General features: G+C 37.0%; 1 protein-coding gene and 1 long non-coding RNA gene across 2 annotated transcripts; one reads left to right on the forward strand and one right to left on the reverse strand.

Moving 5' to 3' along the window:
• Positions 1 to 8,541: 8,541 nt before the first annotated feature.
• LOC306905346 lies at positions 8,542 to 10,000 on the forward strand. Its single transcript, XR_013787723.1, has 2 exons — positions 8,542 to 9,086; positions 9,429 to 10,000. It is a non-coding gene; the product is annotated as an uncharacterized lncRNA (long non-coding RNA).
• Positions 10,001 to 10,129: 129 nt separating this feature from the next.
• On the reverse strand, positions 10,130 to 24,171 carry LOC306905341 (uncharacterized protein). The gene is made up of 30 exons (XM_079475877.1): positions 24,118 to 24,171; positions 23,926 to 23,997; positions 23,781 to 23,807; positions 23,264 to 23,650; positions 23,084 to 23,179; positions 22,186 to 22,569; positions 21,316 to 21,366; positions 20,290 to 20,667; positions 20,149 to 20,211; positions 19,586 to 19,987; positions 19,109 to 19,495; positions 18,936 to 18,998; positions 17,947 to 18,348; positions 17,445 to 17,837; positions 16,761 to 16,838; positions 16,058 to 16,444; positions 15,792 to 15,848; positions 15,260 to 15,661; positions 14,781 to 15,173; positions 14,625 to 14,696; positions 13,422 to 13,832; positions 12,885 to 13,277; positions 12,729 to 12,794; positions 12,433 to 12,552; positions 12,140 to 12,324; positions 11,873 to 12,027; positions 11,537 to 11,779; positions 11,250 to 11,412; positions 10,777 to 10,879; positions 10,130 to 10,523 (listed from the first exon to the last, which is right to left on the reverse strand). The coding sequence occupies exons 2-30, from the start codon at positions 23,972 to 23,974 to the stop codon at positions 10,420 to 10,422; spliced, it is 6,414 nt and encodes a 2,137-aa protein (XP_079332003.1). The 5' UTR covers positions 23,975 to 23,997; positions 24,118 to 24,171; the 3' UTR covers positions 10,130 to 10,419.
• Between the last annotated feature and the right edge of the window lie 1,834 nt (positions 24,172 to 26,005).

The raw sequence follows: 26,005 nt of genomic DNA on the forward strand, positions 1-26,005 counted from the left end.
TAGCATTTTCCTACTCAACATTACTTACAGCAACACTCCATTCAATTAAGGTCAAAAAGTAAAAATAGGTCATTAAAATGGAACCAGAATCAGAACCATGAATGACAAAACTGGAACTGGAACCGGATTCGGAACCAGAAAATCGCATATGATGCCCAACCATAGTCTATTATGTTTATAAGCATACCTTTTGAAAATGAAGTGTTTCTGTTCAGTATTCTAAAACAGACTTGCATGAATAAAGACATTTTTTTAAATTTTACTGTAATACTGTCTTAAAGTAGTAAAGGGTTTACATAGCATAGTGTTCTTTGGAAATGTGCTTGGACCTTTCACATCATTGTTCAGTAAAGTGAGGTGTGGTAGTCTGTATAGTGTGTTTGCTCACAGAAAATGAGTCAACGCTCTTATGAAAACTGGCCGCGGTGTCTTTTGACAGATCTTCAGGCATCCCTTTGAGGTAGTTGTCTTAGTATGTGGGTGAGTTACATACCACTGTATACAATGAGCTTTTTCAACCCCTGGTTGAGTCACATATGTGACCCTGGACAACAAAACCAGTCTTATGGGTCAATTTTTCGAAATTGAGATTTTTACATCAACTGAAACCTGAATAGTTTTTTAAGATGGGACAATATCTGGCGGAGATACAAGAGTTTAAAAATCTGGAAGTAAAGGGTGCAAACAATTTAAATATTGAGAAAATTGCCTTTGAAGTTGTTAATCAGAGGCACTGTAGCAGGCCATCCACTCACAAAAATAATTTTTTAATATATTTTGGGTTGAAAATTTCAAAATATCTCTATGGAACATGAGTTTTACTTAATATCCTAATGATTTTTGGCATAAAAGAAAAATCTATCATTTTGACCCACACAATGTAATTTTGGCTTTTACTGAAAATTTTTCCATGCTACTTAAGACTGGTTTTGTGATCCAGGGTCACATATATAAAACAATATCTTCTGTAATCCGTCTGAAGAACAATGAACAAACGTTAATTTTTAACGTCTCACTTGTATAAATAAGTATGTGGATGAGTCACACACCAATCTACTTTGTAATCCTATATTATTTCCTTTACTTTAATTTTTTACTAGATTACATGGTGTGAAACACGGTTGTTTAACTGGGGTATTGGGTTCTGCGTACTTCACAATGCTATACAAAGAATGTTGATGTATGTTGTTTTGATGGCATTCTGTAAGTTATTTTGAGTGAAATTGAGCTGAAAAACAATTATTGAGCAAGTACATAACAACCTTATGATAATAGTTTGTAATTTTCCCTGTCCGGTCGTCTTTCCCAGAGAGCCTTATGTGTTGTCTTGCGTCTATGCGTCATTTCGTCACATTCGTACACAGAACAATATGGCGGGTGATCCTTGCCAAAACCTAACACTCAACATCTAATCGAACATCCGACCGAACGTCTTGAGCTTTGAGCGTCTTACCTAGGTGACGACCTGACGTGAAGCCAACATCTCCAAATTAACGTTTTTTTAAACGCATAAAAAACCACGTGGTTGTTTAAAGATTATACATTGACATTACAAGTATTAAATACAGATATTTTATCTTTAACATTCCATTTTCCTCCTGCCCTTACCCAAATACGCTTCTAGAGACAGGTGCTGTTTGCTATTCCACTCTGATGTACTAGGGATGACTTTAAAAACTATCACCTATTTCCTTTCATTAGTGAAAATGACCTAATTGTCAGTTATGACCCATTACTTTATTCCTTGGCAGCAGCTTCTACAGTATTTAAATTATTTTAATTCAACATTGAACTTTCAAAGAGCAGACATACAATACCGTTACATATGATTTATTTATATTTGGTTTGTCGGGCATCAAGCACATTTACATTTACATTTAGTCATTTAGCAGACGCTTTTATCCAAAGCGACTTACAAAGAATTCAGATCGATTGCCGAACGCATGGTTATTGATGGGGTGTAGGAGTGTGGGACGGTGTGAAAGTACGCCGGTGAAGATCCAGTGATAGTCCTGTAGGCAAGCAATATAATGTTATATAATGTTATATATATTTATCTCATTATATTATAATTAGGGATGAACCGATACCACTTTTTTACAAACGAAACAAGTACAAGTATTTTCATTTGTGTACTTGCCGATACAGAGTACTGATACCTGATACTTCTTAGATTTGGTTTTAATGAAAGTGCAATTAATATGGAGGGAGGTTTTATTTTTTTAAAGAAAAATCGGTAACATTTTATAATAACTGCACGCTATGAGTCATTAGTTAAGCATCAGTAAATAGTTACTTGATCATTTATGAAGCATTTGCACCATATTAATAGACATTAGTAAGCAGTTTATAAATACAGCTATAAATGCATTATTACTGATTTATAAGCATGTATATAATATACTTAATAATCAAATTTTCATACTTTATTAAGGATACATTCATAATTTCTAAATTAAAGATTACATTACTTACAAACCAGTTAGTTGGGAGTTGTCAGTGGTTCATGAGATCATTTAGAAAGTGTTAGTAAATGATTAATTAACTGTTTGAATGCACATTGATATATCTTATTATTCAGACATATAGTAACAGTTACTCATTTATTAACGCACATTCCAGCTGTAATTCATGATTAGTTAAAGGCTCAGTTATCTTCTAAACAGAAAAAGGAAAAACACAACACAGAGGGATACAGAACATATAAATATTTATTTCAAGAGGCAAAATAAATTAAACTGTACATATTAATGAATATAAAACGATTTAATATAAAATGACTAATTATTTTAACACAGCCATGAAGCTTGATGACATTTTTGAAAAATGAAATTTTGTACTTTGTACTTTTTTATTTTAAGTGCCAAAAATTTCCACACAAAATCTTAATAAAAACAGAAATTCATAACATAAATTCTACTTTTCACTACTTATACTTTCTTGAAATGTCATGAATCAGCCTGCCGAATACCCCATCAGAGTGTTTCTTTGCCAGCCATTCATTCCACTCAATCACTGCAAGGTGGTCAGAGAGCAAACTCTCTGTCCGATTACCCCTAAACCTCCAGATCTGCTCCTTGTAGGATCTCCAGGCCCTCTCAATATGTTGGGTATGGGCACCAGTATGGGGATCTACATACCACCTGCTATTGTTGTACCCTAGTGTGGGAAATATGCGATCATCACACGCCACTCATCACTGATAATTGATGACCCTGGCCTCACATGATGCGCAATCAAAGGCACTAGTTGTGTTTTTCCTTTTTTTCTGTTTAGAAGATCACTGAGCCTTTAACTCTCATTTGTAAATGCTTTACAAGGCTTGAATAGTCTTCACTTTAGATGAGCTCACAAAAAATAGTTCTTCTATTAATTTACTATCTAACAACTAGTAAATGTTTTATAACTACCTTAACTAATCATGAATTACAGCTGGAATGTGTGTTAATAAACCATTTATTAACACATTGAGTAACTGTTACTATATGTCTGAATAATAAGATATATCAATGTGCATTCAAACAGTTTATTAATAATTGACTAACACTTTCTAAATGATCTCATGAACCACTGACAACTCCCAACTAACTGGTTTGTAAGTAATGTAATCCTTAATTTAGAAATTATGAATTTATCCTTAATAAAGTATGAAAATTTGATTATTAAGCATATTATATACATGCTTATAAATCAGTAATAATGCATTTATAGCTGTATTTATAAACTGCTTACTAATGTCTATTAATATGGTGCAAATGCTTCATAAATGATCAATTAACTATTTACTGATGCTTAACTAATGATTCATAGCGCGCAGTTATTACAAAGTGTTAATGAAAAATCTTTAACAGAAGGCCATTCTAAGCCAAAAATATACACACCTTTTTGGTTTGAACACAATAAAGGCAATGTCTTCACTTTAAACAAAATATTGACATAACCAGAATAAGGAAATGAAGTGCTGCAGAGTTAACACACCCAATATCTTAACAAAAAGTGAGCAGAACTATTACTCATTAACTTTCAGTTACACAAAGTCTCAAAACCTGTCTCTGCATGATCAGGTGTAAACCTGTTTCTGCTTTCATTCACAATGTGTGACACTGAGCTAAACAGCCGTACATTGTCAACGCTATTGCACGGTGCCGAGAGGTTTCTGTTTGCCATTTTAGCCAGAGAAGGGAACCTGCGGGCCCCGGTCCCCACGACGGTACATGGTAGAACATTTTATACATCAGGCTGGGTTGCGGCTGGTCTGTGGCCTCAGGAGTCCCTGTGAATCCAGGGATGAGATATGGAGAGACAAAATAACTTGTATTTGTTTACAGGCCATACAACTTAATATAAAGGACAGTAAATTAAACAAAATATGTTTCGTTCCCATTAAGCTAATGATTGTGGAATAAAATCATTTGGGTAGTGAATTGGTATGCTTGGTTTAAGAGATATTTTATTTTAGGCTTAACTGGATTGAGTGTTTCTGAATGAAGTGCTTATCCATTTAATGCCTTATAGCGGGGCAGGCAACAACGTTCCTAGAGCGCCGCTGTCCTGCAGATTTTAGCTCCATCTCTGGAAAGAAGTCTCCTCCCGGTGGCTTTGGTAATCCTGAAGACACGTGTCTTATCTGTACAGATAAGCTTGTTCAGGTGTGTTTGATTGGGGTCGGATCTTAAATCTTCTGTACAGCAGCACTCCAGGACCGAATTTGCCTATCCCTGCTTTATAGGTTAACTTGATCTTTAACTGTAAGAGCACGCACCTGAGCTGGGTACATTGGATTCAGGGGCCTCCATGGATGCATGGCATAACGTCAGGTTGGGTTGGAGCTGGATATGTTGGCACCACGTGTCCACAGCAGTATGTGTCAGGATGAGCATTGTCCACAAATGCAATCATTCTTTCTAAAAACAAAACAGAAAATGTACTTGCGCCACAGTTAAGAGTGCAACTCGAAAGGTTTAAGAATAATATAGAGAAAAAGCGAGTGTAATTCAGCTCTCGAACATGAAGATAATATTTTGACACCTGGAACCTTTGTCTGAAACTTCTGTCTTTGTTGGAACACTGAAAGAGCAATTCTACCACGACAAAAGCAACAAACAAAAAAACATTGGAGCCTGGATGATTGGAGACCTCGGCTGAGCTGTCTCTCTTAAGCTTTCATAAATATTAAAAGCTATTAAGAAAATTACACATGGTTTTTCAACAAATAAAAAAACATGGTTACTATAGTTAAACATGGTTACTACAAATTAAACACGGTTTTGCTACTGTAACTATTGTTTAAACATGGTATTTGTAGGAACATTTTGGTGGATTAATTACCTTTTTTATAACCAATGTAAAATATTACTAAATGTTTACTATGGTAAAAACATGTCTTGAAAAAACAAACTAAAATCTAACTATGATCTTTGGTATTAAGAACTCAAGAGAAATAGCAACATCGAATAAAGCTTAATACAATTGCTAACTTACATGGTGTCTCACAGATAAGAATCAGGAACAGAAGTGGTTAGGATGTTATGAAACCGTTTACTGATTAACCTTTTATATCAGCCACATACAAACAATGGGCCATAACTGTTTTAAAATTGAAAGATATTTTTATTGACATCATATAACTCTTTCCTCCGTGTGCTCACATGTTGTAAACACATACCTCCTGCGCCCGGTCGGCAGTGCCAGTGACCTATTGTCCTAATAACCTGTTTTTCACGTGTAAGCACATTGTAACACGTTTGTGTTTTTCTAACCGTTATTCAACTTCGTATGCTTCAGTATCCTCCAACAAATCCACCTTTTACTAATGTCATTGATTATTTCAAACGTTATGTGTCGTAGATTACTATTAAAGTTGAATCAAATGTAAGCCTTCTTAAGGTTTCATTCAGGAACCGACCTAATGTGATGGAGTGTGATGTTTGGACCATCATACTGTATGAAAGATTACTTAATGTGACTCCATTGCACACTTCTCGTATCTGAATGCAGGGCAAAGTAACAACCATGGACAAACAAGTAATCTTGCACCATTTATCATTGTATGTACTATATGTGCTGTTTATCTTTAAAAACAAACCAGTCATGCTTTGACGCCAAGTTAGGTACACAAACATTTTTTTACCTATTAATCCTCCCCATAGCAATTTAGAAGTGGAAGCTCTTAATTTTAATTAAAGAGTGAAGACGATTGATTCATTATAAATGCTCCTCAAATAAAAGGGGGAAATTCCAACTGAATATTAATCCTTATATTGCACTGCCCAGTCCTTTAATATTAATGATTAATTAACCAGTGCATGATAGCTCAGGATCATAATAAAACATTGTAATTATTATTCGGACACCTTGCAATTACGCCAAGTACCACTGGGGTTGAGCACACCCCTGGTTGAGAAACACGAGAAAGAAGAATGAAGGAACGTTTCAAATTTGAAATTCTTTAATACTACATTGTTTCATACACATATATACACAGACGTGCTCAAATTTGTTGGTGCCCTTACAGTTCATTGAAATAATGCTGCATTCCTCTTGAAGAGTGATTCAATTAAAAGCTATTGTATCTTGTATACTTGCATGTATTTTGTAAAGAATGAAGCAGAGAAAGAGATTGACTATTGCTTATTCTGCAAAGATATTCTAAAATAGCCTAGTTGGTACTCCTTAAAAAAGATAATACATAATTGGATTATAGTGATATTTCACAATATAGAAAATTAGTCTCTTACATTAGTATCACACATGTTTCCAATCTTGTAATCAGTCATTCAGCCTAAACGGAGAAAAGTAGTCACTGTGCTGTTTGGTATCATTGTAACATGGACCAGAAAAAGCAAAGGAAAGAGTTGTCTGTGGAGCTCAGAAAGAAAATAGTAGACAAGCATGGTAAAGGTAAAGGCTACAAGACCATCTCCAAGCAGCTTGATGTTCCTGTGACAACAAATATTATTTAATTTTAAGGTCCAATTAAGGTTCAGATTGTAGCCAACCTCCCTGGGTGTGGTTGAAAGAGGAAAATCGACCCCAGATTGAAAAGGATAGCGAAAATGGTCGAAAAAGAAGGATAACTGGCAGACAGATACAAGCTGAACTCCAAGGTTAAGGTACGTCAGTTTCTGATCGCACCATCCGTCGCTTTTTGAGCAAAAGTGGGCTCCATGGACTAAGACACAGGAGGACTCTACTTTTGAAAGAAAAACATAAAAAGCTAAAATTCCTATTGACAAGCCACAATCCTTCTGGGAGAATGGCCAATGGACAGATGAGTCAAAACTGGAGCTTTTTGGCAAGTCACATCAGCTCTATGTTCATTAAAAAATCAAGCTTTAAAAGTGAACACTATACCTACAGTGAAAAATGGAGGAGGCTCGGTTATGTTTTGGGGCTTCATCTGGCACAGGGTGCCTTGAATCTGAGCAGGGCACAATTAAATCTCAAGACGATCAAGGCATGCTGGGGAGAAACGTACTGCCCAGTGTCAGAAAGCTCAGTCGCAGGTCATGGGTCCTCCAACTGGATCATGACCCTAAACACACTGCTAAAATGGATAAGAACAAAAGATTGGACTATTCTGAAGTGGCCTTCTCTGAGTCCTGATCTGAATCCTGTCGAACATCTATGGAAAGAGCTGAAACTTGCAGTCTGGAGAACAGTGGCGGTTCTACACGGGGGAAATGTAATGCATGCCCCTAAGTTCTTTTTCTTCATATAGTTATCATGAAACGTTATCATGTTGTTTTCATATAGTAATGTTGGCCTACTGTGTGTCCTTAAAATAGTGCTTTCTGCTGTAAATTCCTTTTTGTGACAATATGACTCTAATGTAAAAAAAATTTAGCAAATACTTGGCTTATAAATTGAAATACATGTCGATATACATGCATAAGTAAATAAATGTGTGTTTACTGTACATCTTTCTACAGATATCAGCAAAGTCCAAGAATGATGTACCAGTACAGCCCATCTTGAATATATTCCCAGCCACTTTGATGGGGGACAGAAAACAGAGCTTCAGGCCAAACTGGTATAATTGATCGAGCATTGTTATGCCAAGTTAAGTGTGGACTCAACTGTCCACAATAGGAAATGGCACATTGTTGTACCCTGAATGCATTTTTTTATGGCCCTACCTCTTTTGCACCTGCACTACTGTACAAAATAAATGTTTATATGATTGTAAAGTAAAATAAAGTTTGTAATCTTTAAATATCATTTGTTGCAATTTTTTTAATGTGCCCCTCTGGTTAAACACTGGCCCCTCCTTGGCCCCTCTAGTAAATTTTGTCTAGAACCGCCACTGCTGGAGAAGGCACCCATCAAACCTGATACAGCTGGAGCAGTTTGCTCAGGAAGAGTGGGACAAACTACCTGTTAACAGGTGCCGAAGTCTCATTGAGAGCTACAGACAACGTTTGCTTGCAGTGATCGCCTTGAAAGGTTGTGCAACAAAATTATATAATCATAATAATATAACTTTATGATCTGTAAGGTAGAACCCTGATCTCCTATACAGACTTTACACTTTCAGCTACTGGGCAGGTCATGTTTCCTAATGTAAATAGACACTCCATTAAAAGAACCGTTCATTTGGAGACGTTGACGTCACGTCAGGTCTTCACATGGATCACCCGCAGTGTTAGACGACCAAAGGTCAAGACGTTCAGTTCGGACGGACCAAAGGTCAAGAAGCTCGGATGTTTGGTCGGTCGGACATATTTTGGCACGCGGTTGTGCGAAGAGGATACGGCTGTTAGCTTGCGTGTGGATGCTTCGAGTGACAGGGGATTTGTAGCATGAACTCACAACTGTTGGACAGTATTTCATACAACTTTTAGTATAATTTATGGCGGCGTTTAGTACTTTTACATTTAAACGGCAAGTAGCGTTGAAATCTGGGGATTCATCAGTTGTGAAAAACAAGAAAGTACGAACTGATGATAGTTTTCAAAGAAAAAGGGAATGTGATTGGACTCGTCCGAAAACAAGAATTAATATTGGCAAGGCATTTCAAAGGCGGCGTTAACTCTGTGATCTGAAAGGATTTAAAACGGATGCATGACTTTATTTGTTCTGAACAGGTAAGACATTTCAATATTTCAACAGATAACACAAAAACCGTAGCTCTTGTTGTCGGGTAGGCCTACAGTTTGATCGGTTGTTCTGTCTCTCCTTGTAATGTTCATTATGATAAATGTGATTTAAACCCCATTCGCACAGGATTAGTGTTATCTGGGGACCTTGTGTGATTTCGAAATGACCTCCCCACATCTATTTTTCATGTGGCGAGAAAATGCATTGATATGTGAAGCCTGTGATTTTACTCAAATTCACACACTTATATCTTGGATATGATGGCAAGGCTTTGCATATTTATATATACTGTAGTTGTATGTTGTTCAATGATTTATGACCGTGTTCAGGGATCTTCTGTCCTGTTCGCATTACGGGAGTTTCCATGAGAGATAACAAAACTGGAGACTCCCGGCCAAAACGGCAGGTATGGATTGACCCAGCACCCGAAATAATGTCGAAACACTTCAAGATGGCCTCCATTTGCGCTACTTGGGTCTGTTTATGTTCTTATTTGTTTCGTGTTATATCATCTGGTGTGTTTATTATGTGCCATTGATGTACAGTGAAGATTCTCACCGGTGCACTGTCACAGGCCACGACTCAAAACATCAGACTCATCGTCGCCGTTGAGCAGTGCCGAATCACAACTCACCTCCGCACAGCACCTGCAGTAGCAATTACAAACTGAGATGGCAACGAAGAGGCCTATCCTACGTAGTGCCATTTTAAGATGTTTTAGGTATGTGGTTTTTATGACCTGTTGTTGTGTGTCCCATATCCCTGCCTTTTCTGACAAATGAGGAAAGTGTTTGAGACTTTGGGGTCGGTAATTTTATCATTGTGCCATGAACTGTCTTTTGATTAAAACAACATTAGAGAACTTTGGCCTATGGTTCTCCCATGTGCTTTATAAGCGTAATTGTAGTCTATCTATCCTTCCGGTTTTCTTCCCACCTCTGCCTTGTTTTTGGGTAAAATCAGTCTATTGGAGAATTCGGCTCCTTCACCCGAGCAAGAATGTTACAAAAAGATCACATTGAAAGGAAATGTATAATGAGAAACTCTTTAATTTTACATTGACCAAATATTCCATGTATTTGAAAAGAAAGTCAATAATCAAATGTAATATTATGTCACAATGCTAAAAAGTATGACCTATGACATAAGGTTAAGCCTTAGTTATCATTAATAAAAGGTTGAAACGCACATCAATTTAGTTCAATACATGTTCAATCTCAGTATTTCATACACTTGCTGTTGGTTAACAGACAACAGATACTTATAACCCAAATGATTTCACATCTTTTAAAATGAGAGGTCATCACATGTGTAAATTTACTAGAAGACGATGCAAGCACTCAAGACCAAAACAAACAAAAACATTAAGGAGACACAGAGAGCTGGGACCCCTGACACCTTCACTTGTTCTTGGACCAAAATATCTGTGAACAGGCAACACAAAATTGTTCAGTGCATGATGAATGTGTCAGACAAAAACACTTAGTGTAAGTTAAATACATTTACTGTAACATAATCATGTAAGAACATACAAAGTAATACAATAAGCACAGAAATGTGTTGTTGAAAGCTCAATCGGAAGAGCATTGTGTGAAAGTTAAAAAAAACATACTGATATCGACGAATGCCTTAAATTCACTGAAAAATTAAACGTGCACATTTAAATGAAATGTTTACCTGAGTTTTCTTCAGACCAGACCAGTGGACCCATAGATATGGAGGCAGTGTCGTGGAAGTCCAGAGATCTGCCGACTCTCAGATGCTGTCCAGGCTGACATTGCTAAAGATTAAGAGGATGAAAAGTTGAATATATATATAAGAATTAGTTCAAGATGATCTTATATTAACTATAAAACATACATATATTGAAAAACCTGAAGCTTTGTAAATGATCTCCTTTATTTAATTTAAATACATAAAAGTCTATTATGGTAGCCCATAGAATGCATTCTCCAAACTCTCACAAGTTGAAATCAAGTAGTTACCAAACCATGAATCAATGGCCTCTATAAGGTTTAAGAACAGCACCTCGAGCTGGTCGGATGTTATAAACAGTAGTAAATCTATACCCCCAGTCTTTTTTTCACAGAAAATAATCATAGGGGACCAAACAAACATTTTGTTAAGTATGAGAGGTTTTGTGAACTCACAGATGAGCAGGTATTGTTGGTCTGGAGACAAAGGTGAATATTGCAGTGCAGGTAAACCCTAGTGGAGTTTGCAGTGAAGATGAACATCCTGAAGGAGAAACGACTGGATGTGGCGACGCCGTTCTGAAGAAGCTCCACTGTGTTATCATTTGGATTGGGACACCTGAGAAAATTGTGAATGATTAAAAAAACATATAAAATCAAATTTGAACTGTGTAACAGTTGAAAACAAGCGTGATTATTTCTATTATTTCTATTCTATATTTTATTTGGAAGCATTGTCTTACTCTTCAACGATGAGATCCCAGCGGGGAGAGAACTGAGGATCATTCACAGGTGTAGCCCAACACGTGTCAATCACTGAAGCAAACTGATGACCGTCAACTCCATCAATACGCACTTCCACAAAAATCTTCTGGTCCACCTCAACATTCACACTACCAGTGAACGGCTTTGAGAATTGAGCATCCTGATATGAAAGCATCCTGACCCGATACGTCCCAAGACCTTCAATGTTTCTGTGCACAACGCTGTTGATATGTTCAATAATAAATATATGTGAACAATCTTTCTAATGAAAGTTGATTAAAATCAGACAGTAAACTAAATTTAGTGAGTCCCACCTCTCCAGAGGGTTGATGTCCATGGAGACTGACTGGGTTTGGTGATAAATACAGTTGAAACGCAGCTTCAGAAATTTCTTTCTGCTGATGACACCTCCAGCTGATCCCTGCTGCCCGAAGATAAAGTTCTCATAGATGATGTGTGTGCCATTGGCCTGTGGAGCACAACCATAAAAAGTGTATCACAAGTTTAATTATGGGACTGAAGTAATAATATAAAGTTTTAATGTACAATTACAATTATTGTGATGCAAACAACAGTCTTACCACAAGACCTGTACCACAGATGCTGGCATTGTTGTCAAATCTGAACTCTACTCTTTCATTTCGGACTGTTCCTCTACAGCTGCGGTCATTCAGATGTAAGACATCAGCAGAAAAACCAGCTTCAAAGAGCTGACAGCGAGACAGAGACATGAACCCAGAACTGCTTTCGCAAGTCTCATAGGCATCTGAAGAACAAACACACAACACAGCAGTATTTATTATTAATAATAATAATGATGATGATGATGATGATAATAATGTCATTATTTGTTGAAGAGCTTGTAATGTCATACCAAAAGTGTCAGGGTTAGATGTGGGTTGGGTCTGATTACAGAAACAGCCGTAAACACCATTGTGTTCTCCACACCACTCATTCTCAGTACAGTTGAGATCAGGGCACGGGTCTCGCACAACTAAAACAAAAATCAGAAGATGAATGAGATAATAAATATTATAGCCACAGTACAAGAAGAAAATATACAAAATATATTACATAATATTTTATTCTAATTTATTAAAGACAATACAATCATTCATTGTGGCAGATTTAATAAAACAGATTCAATAAAAATAAAAATAAATACTTCACCTGTGGGTCCCGTGGACGGGATTATCTCTGTTGGACTTGCTGTTGTCGGGTTGAGATTTTGAGCCTCTGAGATGGGAAACACTGGACATTATTACTAATTCACATCAAATCGTGACATCAAAAGTTAATAGAGTGAATATGAGTAAACTTGCAGACCTGCACAATAAGCAGAGCACAATGCTGGCTTGATGAACTCATAAACGTAATAATTTCCAGGACAAGCTTTGACTTGTATGGGATGGGAATTGTAACTACAGCAGCTAAATGATGAGGAACCACAGACTTGTCGGATGACCACTCCATCTGCCAGCTGTGGGTGACCACCACTGAGCCACAGTGGGCTATAGGTTCCACACATGCGATAACCAACACATGACTCTGGCATCTGGGCATTCTGTCCATTGTAGAAAAGCCTGTACCATCCAATCCAATCCACATTATAATCACATCTTGCAGATGAATCATTAGAAGCATAGTTGTTGGACCTCCAAGGCTCTTCCAGACTGGTGTAGCTGATGCAGGGGTCAACGCTCGGCGAGGTGAATGCAACTAGTATGAAAAAGTCGAGAGGATGCTTAAACATGCAATGCATCTAAACTAAATCAAAAATCTTGAGCAGATATGTAAATGAAGCTGTATTATTGATAGTACAAAACAACACATGTAGAATGAACATGAATGATTGCACGGTACCTGCACAATACGAAGGGATGGGTATTGATAGCTTTGGCCTTATCAGTTTGTAGACGTAATAATTTTCAGGACAAGCTTTGACTTGGATTGGGTTGGATCTGTAGTTACTGCACTGGTCATACTGGGTACCATACACTTCACGAGTAACAATGCCATCGCTTGGGTGAGGATGAGAGCCATCGAGCCACAGAGAACTGAAACCTCCACATGCCATATAGCCTGCACACCACTCAGGAATCTGAGCATTTTGACTATTAAGGTAGAGCCGATACCAGCCGTGCCATTCAACCCGTGTATCATCGTGTCCAGATCCATATCCATTATGATAGAAGTAATTGTGTGTGCTTCTCCAAGAGTTGTCAAGAATGTTGTAGTTATAGCACGGATCATGATCTACAACACTGGAAGCTGCTGAAATTAAAAGACACAAGAAAAAACTTAATGATTTTAGCCAAACCCGAACTAGCCAAACACAACGTATAAATGACATTAACTGTATAAATGGCATAGCCTACTGGTGTAAGAACAAGCAATGAATAAAAACTATTTTGTATGGTTCAGCCAAATATGCTGTAGCTTTATTTAGACAGCTAAATATGGATTGTAACAGCTGGTTAAAATAAAGGTGTCTTATTATTGATGTCAACATCAGGACCATCATCAAAACTGAATGATTCTGAATTAAAAATATAATGCCTTTCCACTCTTTTACTGATTTGCACAATGAAGGCATTATACAAATAAATAACCAAGAAGATAACTGGAATTACTGTGATGTAAATGTAAATCTTGTAGATAATACACACATCATACATTTGTAAATAATATAGTTCAACATAACTGGATGAACTTTTATTATGAATGTTTGACGCTAGATAACGTCAGTCCCGCTTCCGTGGTAGAACTTGCTTTCACTTTCTAAAACTATAGTCCTAAACAATTTATATTATAATGTAATACCATGCATTGGCTTTATTTATTCATTAATTTATTTATTATTTAATTATAATGTATGTAAAGTTTTTTGTGAGTGCAACAAAGAAAAATTGTGAAAAGCACTGCCGCTATATAAATCGAATGGAACTGAATCAATAAAAACATTATTTTGGTCAAAAAGCACATGTTAGTGTCTGCAAAAAAACTTTTTCTTAATGTCTCCTGACCTTTACCGAGATGCATTTTTAACACAAACTGTAAACTTACATAATGTTATTTCAGATCCGGTGATTAAAGTTGGAGTTGTAGAGGAAACTGTCTGGGATATAGTGTTGATATCTACAAACAGGAATGTAACCATTAGCATTAAACCATTCAAGTATTACAAATACTTACTTAAAAGACTTCCTAAATAATACTAACCTGTGCAATATCCTGTACAATAGTATTGCGGTGGCTGTGCCAATTCGTAAACGTAGTAATTTCCCGGACAGGCCTTGACTCTGATGGGTGTAAACTTCTGCGCACAGCATCCTCTCTGTGAGCTCACACAGACCTCCCGGGTCACCACTCCATCCTCAATCTGAGGGTGAGGACCATTGAGCCACAGACTGTAATATGCATTACAGCTGTATGTCGTATTACCACACTTCTCAGATATTCTGATGTTCATCCCATTGTAGAAAAGTCGGTACCATCCATTCCAGGTGAAGGAATCATCACAAATTGTCAATCCACTTTCATTTGAGGCTCTCCAAGGACGATCCAGAGATTCATAGTTGTGACAAGGATCATTGCTGATGTTGTTAAAAGTTACTGTCGGAGAGAGAAACGTTAGATGATCTAAGTTTGTAAACTAGACAAACTTACTTCACAACATAATACTGTATCTCAATCTGTACCTGCACAGTATGTGGGTCGAGGGATTGACATATCAGGTTTGACAAGTTTATAGACATAATAATCTCCAGGACAGGCTTTGATTTGGATGGGGTCAGATCTGTAGTAGTCGCACAAATTGGGATACCATATTATGGTTCCCAACACTTCACGTGTAACCACTCCGTCCTCAAGTCGTGGATGAGAACCATTGAGATAAAGTCCAGTATCACCTCCACATCCAGTGTAACTTGTGCACCCCTCAGAAATACGAGCATTTTGTCCATTCAAGAACAGCCGATACCAGCCATTCCATTCAACAAACCGGTCATCATAGCCATCATTGCTAAACTGGGTCCGATGTATGTCTCTCCAAAAGTCATCAACAATGGCATAATCAGAGCACGGATCTGAGATGGAGGTAACTGCTTCAAAGAAAAGAGTGTGGAAAGCTCTCTAGTTTACATTTGCCAATACTTTATCTGTTTAATCTTAATAACAACGATTACTTTCATACTTAATGACACAGATGTGTTTAAAAATATATATTATTACCAGTTGGCATGACTGTTGGCATGATGGTTGAGTAAGTGGTGTTAATACTGCTAACATCTGCAAAAAGGAAAAATATGATTCACCACAGTCACAGATAGGAATGTACAAGTTGTATATATTGAAAAATTACTATTTATCAGTATGGTATGTCAACATGTAGGCCGTCGATTTTACAAACTGCTAGACATAATCATATAATAAGAATGCACAAATACACCAGTAGTGTTTATTAAGAAGTAGACACAATTTTGAGTGAATGTCTTTACCTGCACAATATGTCCCATAGCAGTAATTTGGACTGGTGAACTCATAAACATAGTAATTCCCCGGGCAGGCTTTCACTTGAATGGGATTGGATCGGAAATAGCAGCAGTTATAGTGCCAGTGACCGCAGACAGCTCGGGTGACCACCCCATCCTCGACTCTTGGATGTGAACCGTCCAGCCACAGAGGGGCATGAGTACCACAGCTTAACATATCAACACATGTCGTTGGCATCTGAACGCTCTGACCGTGAATGAAGAGACGATACCATCCGGACCAGCTGACATATTGATCACACATAACATTGAGATAACCGCTAATGCGATTGCTGGTGGCTCTCCATGGTTCATCCAACACAGCATAGTTGAAGCAGGGGTCAGAAGTGGTTACTGTTATAGAAACATTTAAAAAGGGAATGCATTGCTGAATAATTTAGATTACATTTGTGTAAAATTTTATAACTTTCTTTGAAATCTAGTAAGACGTCAAGTTAAGACAGACTGGTCAGCAACACCATCTCTTTTCAATTGGAAATGACAAACCATTAGTGGAGTGAGAATCTAAAGACCAACATCAAGACTCATGGATCAAAATAAAGTAATGGACAACAGCTCAACAAGAATGTTTTGACTGGTACACAAATTTAAACAATCTGGGTGTTGTTTAAATCAAATACATTTTGTAGAAAAGTTAAATAAACTTTACCAGGGGCTGTGATGGGCACAGAAATGGATTTTGGGGGTGAGATTGTTGATGGTGATGGAGTCTGAAAGTTTGGATTCTCTGATATCGGAAAAAAAGTAACGTCAATCTTCATCCTAAAATGTCAACACAATCTCACAGCAGTTCATAACTATTATAAGAGGTGGCAAATTCATACGATGTCAAACATACTTTTTAAATCTTTTGCACCAGTGAGGGTTAAGGGTTATTTGTAAGGCTGTTCAATGATTAATCGGGATTAAACGCATGCAGAGTAAACATTTGTTTATATAAAAATATATGTCTGGGCACCGTGCAGATTGATTTTGTATTCATAAACACAAACATACATCTACGTTTAAGATTTTTTAAATATATAAATTAATAAATTATTATTTATATATATATATTTTGGTTTATGTATCATATATTTATATATTTAAATGATATATGGATATTAATTTATACATGCATGTATTTCCTAAATATAAACATATATGTGAATGTGTTTATAAATACAAAATAAATATGCACAGAAATATTTTACAGTATGTAAACATAAACTTTAATTCTGGATGGGATTCATCGCAATTAATCGTTGACCGTCTCATAAAAGTTACGAATTCTCATTATATCAAGCTGAAAACCTACATAACTGATGTAAACAAGAGGGAAAAAAGAGCTTACCTGAACAATACGCTGCACAGTACAATGGCCTGACAAACTGATAAACATAGTAATTTCCTGGACAAGCTTTGACTTGTATGGGAAGAGATTTGTAACCACAGCAGTCATTCCATGTGGGACTACAGACTTTTCGGGTGACCACTCCATCTTCCAGCTGTGGGTGAGAACCATTGAGCCATAGTGGGTTCTGGGAGCCACATGTACTCTCACGAACACATGAATTTGGCATTTTGGCACTCTGTCCATTGTAAAACAGCCTGTACCAGCCATTCCAGTCGACATTATAATCACAATAACTATAGTCATTATGACTAGAAGAGTTGACAACTCTCCAAAGGTCATCCAGACTGGTGTAGTTGTAGCAGGGGTCAACATTCAAAGTGTTGAAAGGAACTAATAAAATATTGAAGAGTGAGTCAATAATAAAACCATCAATATATTTAAAACTAAGATGACAACAGAGCTGTAAAGACAGTTGTCTTATGAAGGGAAAAGGTTGTACCTGCACAATAAACAGGCATTGGGATTGATAGTCTTGGCTTTACAAACTTGTAGACGTGATAATTTCCAGGACAAGCTTTGACTTGGATCGGGTTGGATGTGTAATAGCTGCACTGGTCATTTTGAGTTCCATAAACTTCTCGGGTAACAATGCCATCTTGTATTTTTGGATGAGGGCCACCAAGCCACAAAGAACTGAAGCCGCCACATGACATGTAATTTGCACACCATTCAGGCATCTGAGCATCGGATCCATTTAGGAGGAGTCGATACCAGCCGTCCCATTCAACAACTGTGTCATCATTTCCAGATATCTGACCGTACACATGCCAGTTATTGAGTGCACTTCTCCAGTAGTTGTCGAGAATGTTGTAGTTATAGCACGGGTCATAATCAACGGTACCTGTAGAGAAAGATTTAGAAGATATTTTTAAACATTGCTGTACCAAGTGCAGGTTTGATTCTCACTGTCAGGTGCCCTTGTGCCGCTTCACCCCCCAACGTGCCCCCTAAGGTGCCTCAGAGAATGTCTGCCCACAAGGGGTCTGTGTGTCAAAGATGTGTCATATAAATATGCAACTAATTGCATCACTAAATGTATACTGTACATATACTTTAATATAACCTGTCCTATAAACCCTTTCTGGTATTAGTACATGGGCATTTGGCAGAGTTTTTCAAAATTATTTTTGACACTTCTAGGTTTGTGATGCTCTACTTTTGGTGTGTACACACAATAAATGCTCTTTGGATCGTCCATGTCGCCATCTTGTTTCGGCCACCATGCCCTATTGTCAAATATCTGCATCCCCTTTAGAACCTCTGCGCCCCCATTTTGAGAACCACTAAATTACAGTATAAATGCCGGTGTTAACCACTGTGAAAAAGTGTTATTCTTAGCAAGCATTATCTGGATGCCAGTTGAAAAACCCAAATTGTGGTTGATTTGATTTCATTACTTTTACTACTTTTTGTATTGTGGAAACCTACTCAGAGATGCTGTAATGGCACCTGGGGGTGTTGAGGATACCATCTGGGATATTGTGTTGGCATCTAAACAAACAAACATGTGATTATAATTTTACAATATGTAAGTATATATAGACAGTATTACAAATATTTAAAAAAGATTAAATTTCAAAACAAATGTGAAAATTTTGTACCTGTACAATATGCGGAACATAAATGCAATGTCTTTGCCATTTCATAGATATAATAATTGCCAGGGCAGGCTTTCACTCTGATGGGTGTTGACTTAAAACTACAACAGCCATTTCCTTGATCTCCACAGACCTCCCGGGTCACCACTCCATCCTGAATCTGAGGGTGAGGACCATTAAGCCACAGACCGACTTGAGTGTTACAGCTGTATTGACCAACACAGTTCTCTGACATTCTGATGTTCATCCCATTATGGAAAAGTCTGTACCAGCCATTATAGGAGAAGGAATTATCACAAATTGTCAATCCACTTTCATTTGTGGTTCTCCAGGGACGGTCCAGAGACGTATAGTCATAACAAGGATCATTGTTGATGCTCTTGAAAGCAACTGTTAAAAAAGAGTAATGTATGACATTATATTGTAAAATAATGTTGCTCTAAAAGGAAAACTAACATTAGTTCAAAGTTAAAACTTTACCTGCACAGTATGTGGGCCGAGGGATTGACATATGAGGTTTGACAAGTTTATAGACATAATAATCTCCTGGACAGGCTTTTATTTGGATGGGGTTGGATCTGTAGATGCCACAAAGGCTGGGCTGCCACATATAAGTTCCTGAGACTTCACGTGTCACCACTCCATCCCCAAGTCGTGGATGAGAACCATTGAGATAAAGACCAGTATCACCTCCACATCCCGTGTTAGTGACACACCACTCTGACATCTGAGCACTTCGTCCATTCAAAAACAGCCGATACCAGCCATCCCATTCAACATTTAGGTCATTTTGCCCAATATGTAAGTACCGACTGATGCTTCTCCAGAAGTCATCAAGAGAGTTATAATCAAAGCACGGGTCAGAGATGGGAGTCGTAGGCACTGAGAGAATAGTGTCAAAAGACAATAAAGTTAGTAAATGTGAACCACTTTACATAAAAAACATTTAATTATCATGTCCTTATTACGTAAACTCATGTCATTCAAAAGCTTTTTAAGATATTTTGGTTAACCAAATGTTGATATTCTTCGTGTAACATTACCAGTTTGGGTGGTCATTGGTGTCGCTGATATGTAGCTCATGTTATTGCTCCTTGGATCTGAAACTGAAAATATGATGAATATTAGTGCGTTTAAAATAAAAACATCTAAAACATCTAAATTGGCAAATGTACTCTGTTTACCTGCACAATAAGTCGCAAAGCAGAAAGTTGGGCTAACAAACTCATAGACATAATAATTGCCTGGACAGGCTTTGACTTTCATGGGATAGAACTGGAAATGGCAGCAGTCATTGTTCCAGTGACCGCATACATGTCGGGTGACTACCCCGTCCTCGACTCTTGGATGTTGACCGTTCAGCCACAGAGGAGCATGGGTGCTACAGCTGAACATACTAACACATGTGTCTGGCATCTGAGCGCTCTGCCCGTGAAGAAAGAGACGATACCAACCGGACCAGTTGACATAGGAATCACACATTAATTGAGAATATTGATTGGTGGCTCTCCAAGGCTCATCTAGCACTGCATAGTTATAACAGGGGTCAGCGACGAGAGCCCCTGTTTGGAAAATATTGAAAACATATTTCAGCCATGTTGTTCAGTAAGACGGACAACATATCCACAGAATGGATAGTGTTTGTTTCTTCAATAGTCATTGATAATGTTAGAAGCACAGATAATGGTTTGGTCCGAACTTAATAATAATAGTCCGCACCTTATAATAGTTTAAGACTACTTGAATAAAAGGCATTTTAAGAGGCAAAATACAGCACCAAAACAAAACAGAAGTGCTTTACCGCTTCCTATTACTCTGTTGTATTTTTGGTTTCACGGTTACTGGGAAAATGGTCAATCTTAAAAAAATAGTCATCTGACACAGGCGAATAAAATGAAATGTGTAGAGGTTGCAAAATAACATACGGATTAGGTGTAAATTTTTAGAAATAGTATTATTGAGGGATGTGTAAGCTTAAAGTTTTGAGCTTCTGAACGTAAGGTCAGTTTGAAATAGCAGCAAAAGGAAGTGTGGGATAAAAATTCTGCTTTTAAATTGATAAGAAATCTGTAACATTTTAAATGTATCAAATGAATGCATATAGCATGACAATTTGACAAAATAACATATCAAAAACAAATACTGTTCCCATTTTTCCCATTGCAAATTCAATACAATACATTACAAAACAAATAAATACAATACATTACCAGACAAGGTTGTTCCCGGAGAGACAGTTGGAATGGTCATGTTCCTGTCGTCTAAAAAAATAATTAACAAACAATCTCTTACTTACCAATGTTAGCAAATATATTCAGCCTTTACACCACATGTACAGTATACCAACATGCAAGCAAATGGCTATACACATTTAATGAGACAGTCACAACCTTAACCCTATGTTTGATGAAACACAAATTAGGGCAGTGGATCCCACGGGGACCCCAAGATGGATTCAGGGGACCACAGATTTTATGGAATTTTATGAAATATAGAAATGTATCAAACACTGTAAAACTTTGCTGTAGTTTTGCCACAGGTTTGCCAGTAACTTAATTTACATTAAACTTACCTTGTTCTTATATATTCTTTCATAAAACAAAACGAAATATCTTAGATCACTTTTCTTGTTATCGCAGTTTAAGAAATTTTAAATATTATTAATAGAAATCAAAACAAAATAGCTTGGAAAGAATGTCATTTATTGCAATGTGCTAATGCCAGTTTTGAGACCAGTCTCTTCTTGCTTATTTTCATTATCAGAAGTCAAAGTGTTTTAATTTTGATAAAGTTTAACTTAAATTTCAAAACAGTACTTATAGGAAAATATTATGTAATCAAATCAACATTAAGTTACTACAGCAATGTTTTACAGTGTAGATTGTATGAAATCGAACGTTAAAAAAATAAGACCACCAATCAAAAGTATTGATAGTGTTCTATAACTGAATATGTTTTTTGTTTAATTCGAGGTTTAAGATTTTTAAGGGATCCGCAAAGCGATACACTCCAAACAAATTGGGCCTTACAGCTAAAAGGTTTGAGAACCACTTTATTAGGGAATACAAAAATGTGTTTACCTGCACAATATGTCCCATAGCAGAAAGATGGCCTGGTGAACTCATAGACATAGTAATTGCCTGGACAGGCTTTCACTTGAATGGGATTGGATTGAAAATAGCAGCAGTTATTAAACCAGTTCCCGCAGACAGCTCGTGTGACCACCCCATCTTCAATTCTTGGATGCGGACCGTTCAGCCACAGAGGGGCATGCGTACCGCAGCTTAAATCATCGACACATGTGTCTGGCATCTGAACGCTCTGACCACGGATGAAGAGACGATACCAGCCGGACCAGCTGACAGAAGTATCACACATTAAATTGGCAGCAAATTTATTGCTGGTGGCTCTCCATGGCTCATCCAACACAGTGTAGGTATTGCAGGGATCAAGGGGAAGAATGGCTGTAGTGCAAAATAAGTGATTCAATATTATACTTTTGCTGCATTTAATGAATATAGAAGTGGATTTTAGTTAACTTGTATTGCATTTTATGTTATCGCAACAAAATATTTTGAATCAGCCTTTCATTATTATTTTGCTTGTAATTGCGGGTACGGTAAAAAGTACACATGAATGTAAAAGAGATGAGGCATGTATAATTTATATAGATTTACTGTGAAAAAAGTGTGCAGAAATTAATTGTTTTATTCAACTATTTATCTTTTTTTAATATGGAAAAAAACTATTACAGAAAATTATAGAAAAAGACTGCGAAGTTAAAAGTCCCAGAAATGTTTGCTGTCAACACAACAAAATCATGTGTACTATGGAAGTCAATGGGGGCCAAGATCTGTTTGGTTACAAGAATTCTTCTAAATATATTTTTCTGTGTTTATCAGAACAAATAAATGCATTTTTTTATACATATAAAAACAAACGCGGGGTTTATTGAAACATAAAGGTATAATACTTCACCTGTCTGTACAGCGATGCCTGGGACAGTAATGGATTCTCTGAGAAGGTTTGTCGCTGTTGTTATAGGTACTGATGTAGTTATGAGACCTTCCACATCTGGTATCAAGACAAATTGTATTGAGAGTTACATTGCATTGAAGGTTTTCAAGCACTTCAAAATTGAAAGTGAGAAAAAAATACCTGCACAATATGTTGCACAGTGCGGCGGACTGACAAACTGATAAACATAATAATTTCCATGACAAGCTTTGACTTGTATGGGATGAGATTTATAACCACAGCAGTCATTCCACGTAGGACTACAGACTTCTCGGAAGACCACTCCATCTTCCAGGTGTGGATGACCACCATTGAGCCACAGTGGGTTATAAGAGCCACACATGCCACTGCTAACACATGACTCGGGCATCTGAGCTTTCTCTCCATTGTAGTAAAGTCTGTACCATCCATTCCAGATCACATTATAATCACAATAATTGCTCTGATTCAAAAAGCTGATGGCTCTCCAGGGCTGATCCAGACTGGTGTAGATGTAACAGGGGTCAATATCTTGAGAACTGAAAGCAGCTATAATGAAGAATTGAAAGAGTGCATTAGAGGAATAACCAATTTTACGACTTTTTGCTAGTTGTCTTTTGTGAGTGTGTTGAAAAAGAGCTTTTGACCAATCCAACACCGTAACGCTGGGTTACATTACCTGATGTTTGTCCATTGACTATTGCACCTGTTTAACACAAAATCCAAGTATTACATGTTAATAGTAGAATTTAGTGATTTCACCCATAATAATGTCTTATAATGCGACAGATTGCCGGTTGGAGATTAAAAGGCGCAAGTCTCACCGTTAACCAGCAGCAGAAATGGCACACACAGTGAGATCAGAAACCTCATTGTGTCAAACTGCTCAAACTGACCTGTTAAAAAATTATTTATTTAAACTTGCATATGAACAATTATCAGTGAGCAGGTCAAAGCAATGATTGTGTAATTGTTGGATGAAATGAAATGGAATTAATGAAGAAAAGTGAATTTACCTGAGAAACAGATGCTGCTGCAGAGCAACCTGAGGAGAGATTTTCTCTGAATGCAGTGATGCTGAATTTCAGGTACGTGTCTTAATACTGCTTTTTCTTTTAATGTGGGAGGACCATTACTGGAACGGATGATTTACTTCACGTTTCACACATATACCTGCTATTTCTGTGTCATGTCTTAAATTTACTTCCTTGAACAGAACTGGAACTGTACCAGATCATTTAGGTTTAAAATGATTTTAAGAAAACATTGCAATTAACATTGATAGTGATGATAAATAATATTATTAATACTAATATTAACCAATTAATTCATATGAACAAATACAAATTTGCTTCTAAGTAAACTTAATTTACAAATTCAATTTGCATTCCTATGCATCACTAAGTTATTGAATTAAAGGGAAAGGTCAACCAAAAATAATAATTCTGTCATCATTCATTCACCCTAATGTCATGCAAAACCTGTGTGACTCTTTCATCTGTGGAACACAAAATTAGAAATTTTAAGAAAGAGCTGAACAAATTTGTGCACATGCAATAGAAGACAATGTGTCCAATAGTTTGGTTACCAATGTCCTTCAAAAGATCTTCTTTTGTGTTCTGCAGAAGAAAGGTTTGAAATGAGGGAAAATGAGGGTAAAATATCCCTTTAAATTAAATATTTGGATATGAATTACTAATACTCTAAGGCACATAATCACATCGCGTGTCTACAAAATAATTTCATGCCATTTGAAATCATACTGTGAGCATAAATCGTGAGCATATGTGCTGTTGTTATGCTGAGATCATGTTTCTGTTTTCTATAGTTTAAATCATTAGAAACCTGATACTTAGTTTTTACCAAAAGGAAACAAGTGTTAAGAACAAGATCAACAGTCAAAAACAGCAAAACAACACAAAGTAAGTGGAAGTTCAACATTCTTTGGTGGCATTTTTTATTTTTGGTCTCTTACAACACTTTGGAAAAGCCAGATAAAAACATACTGTTCTCCAGTTCTCAAACAAGGTGCCAGGAACCAAAGGTGACCTAGGCAAAACTTCCAAGGTGCCTTAAAGTCAAAAAGGTCATATACTGTTCAATAGAATGGCTGAGAGGAAAAGACCCTATTGTCTCCCTACAAAGGTCCTTCAAATCTAATGTTTACAGTGGAGTGTATAGGGATCCTAATGTAACAACGTCAGCGGCTGTGAAAGTTTATATTATTTATTTAAATAATATGAGGCATGTTTTGAATGAAGCTTTTTTCCTGGTTAGAACACAACCAAGCCAACGCAATATAAGTGTTGGGGTTTCATTTTGGTGCAGAAAATGCACAAAAGCTCTCAAAAGATTTACACTGCGTTATTTGAATGCAGAAGAAACCGCCTTTTTTGTTTCTTTTATTAAAAAAATATTACTTCTAACCCTTCGGCAGTACAAGACTAACCAGTCTGGGAAATGTGGGAACGGACAATGGGATAAAAAAGAGGTTGATAGATTGACAGAATGTGTAGCCTGTAGAGTGTGTAGAGAGAAGTTTTTCACCAGGGTCATGCTGCAATATTGGTTTTAAACTGACTGACAGAATCGCTCTTAGCCCTGTGTTTCTTTGGAGGGTTCTGTCTATGTGGGTTAGGAGTTTGATAGATAATGTCGGGTGAACCTCTTTGATGAGGCTTGTGAACAGAAGGTTAGTATGTTTTCTCTCACCTGCACAGACTGAGAAAATAACAAGGAAATATTGAAATAAAAAAGTCAAGAACGTGCCCATACCCATACATGTATCGTGGCCCAGATTGTATGTTCAAGGTCAAGGTCTCACCAGCCCGAGTCTCTTAAGGCGAAAGATGTTACAAACAGATAGAGAGAGACAGAGTTTTGGGGACATGGCTTATAGCTGGT

The sequence above is a fragment of the Barbatula barbatula genome, assembly GCF_947034865.1.
Source record: "Barbatula barbatula genome assembly, chromosome: 16".
NCBI classification, from domain to species: domain Eukaryota; kingdom Metazoa; phylum Chordata; class Actinopteri; order Cypriniformes; family Nemacheilidae; genus Barbatula; species Barbatula barbatula.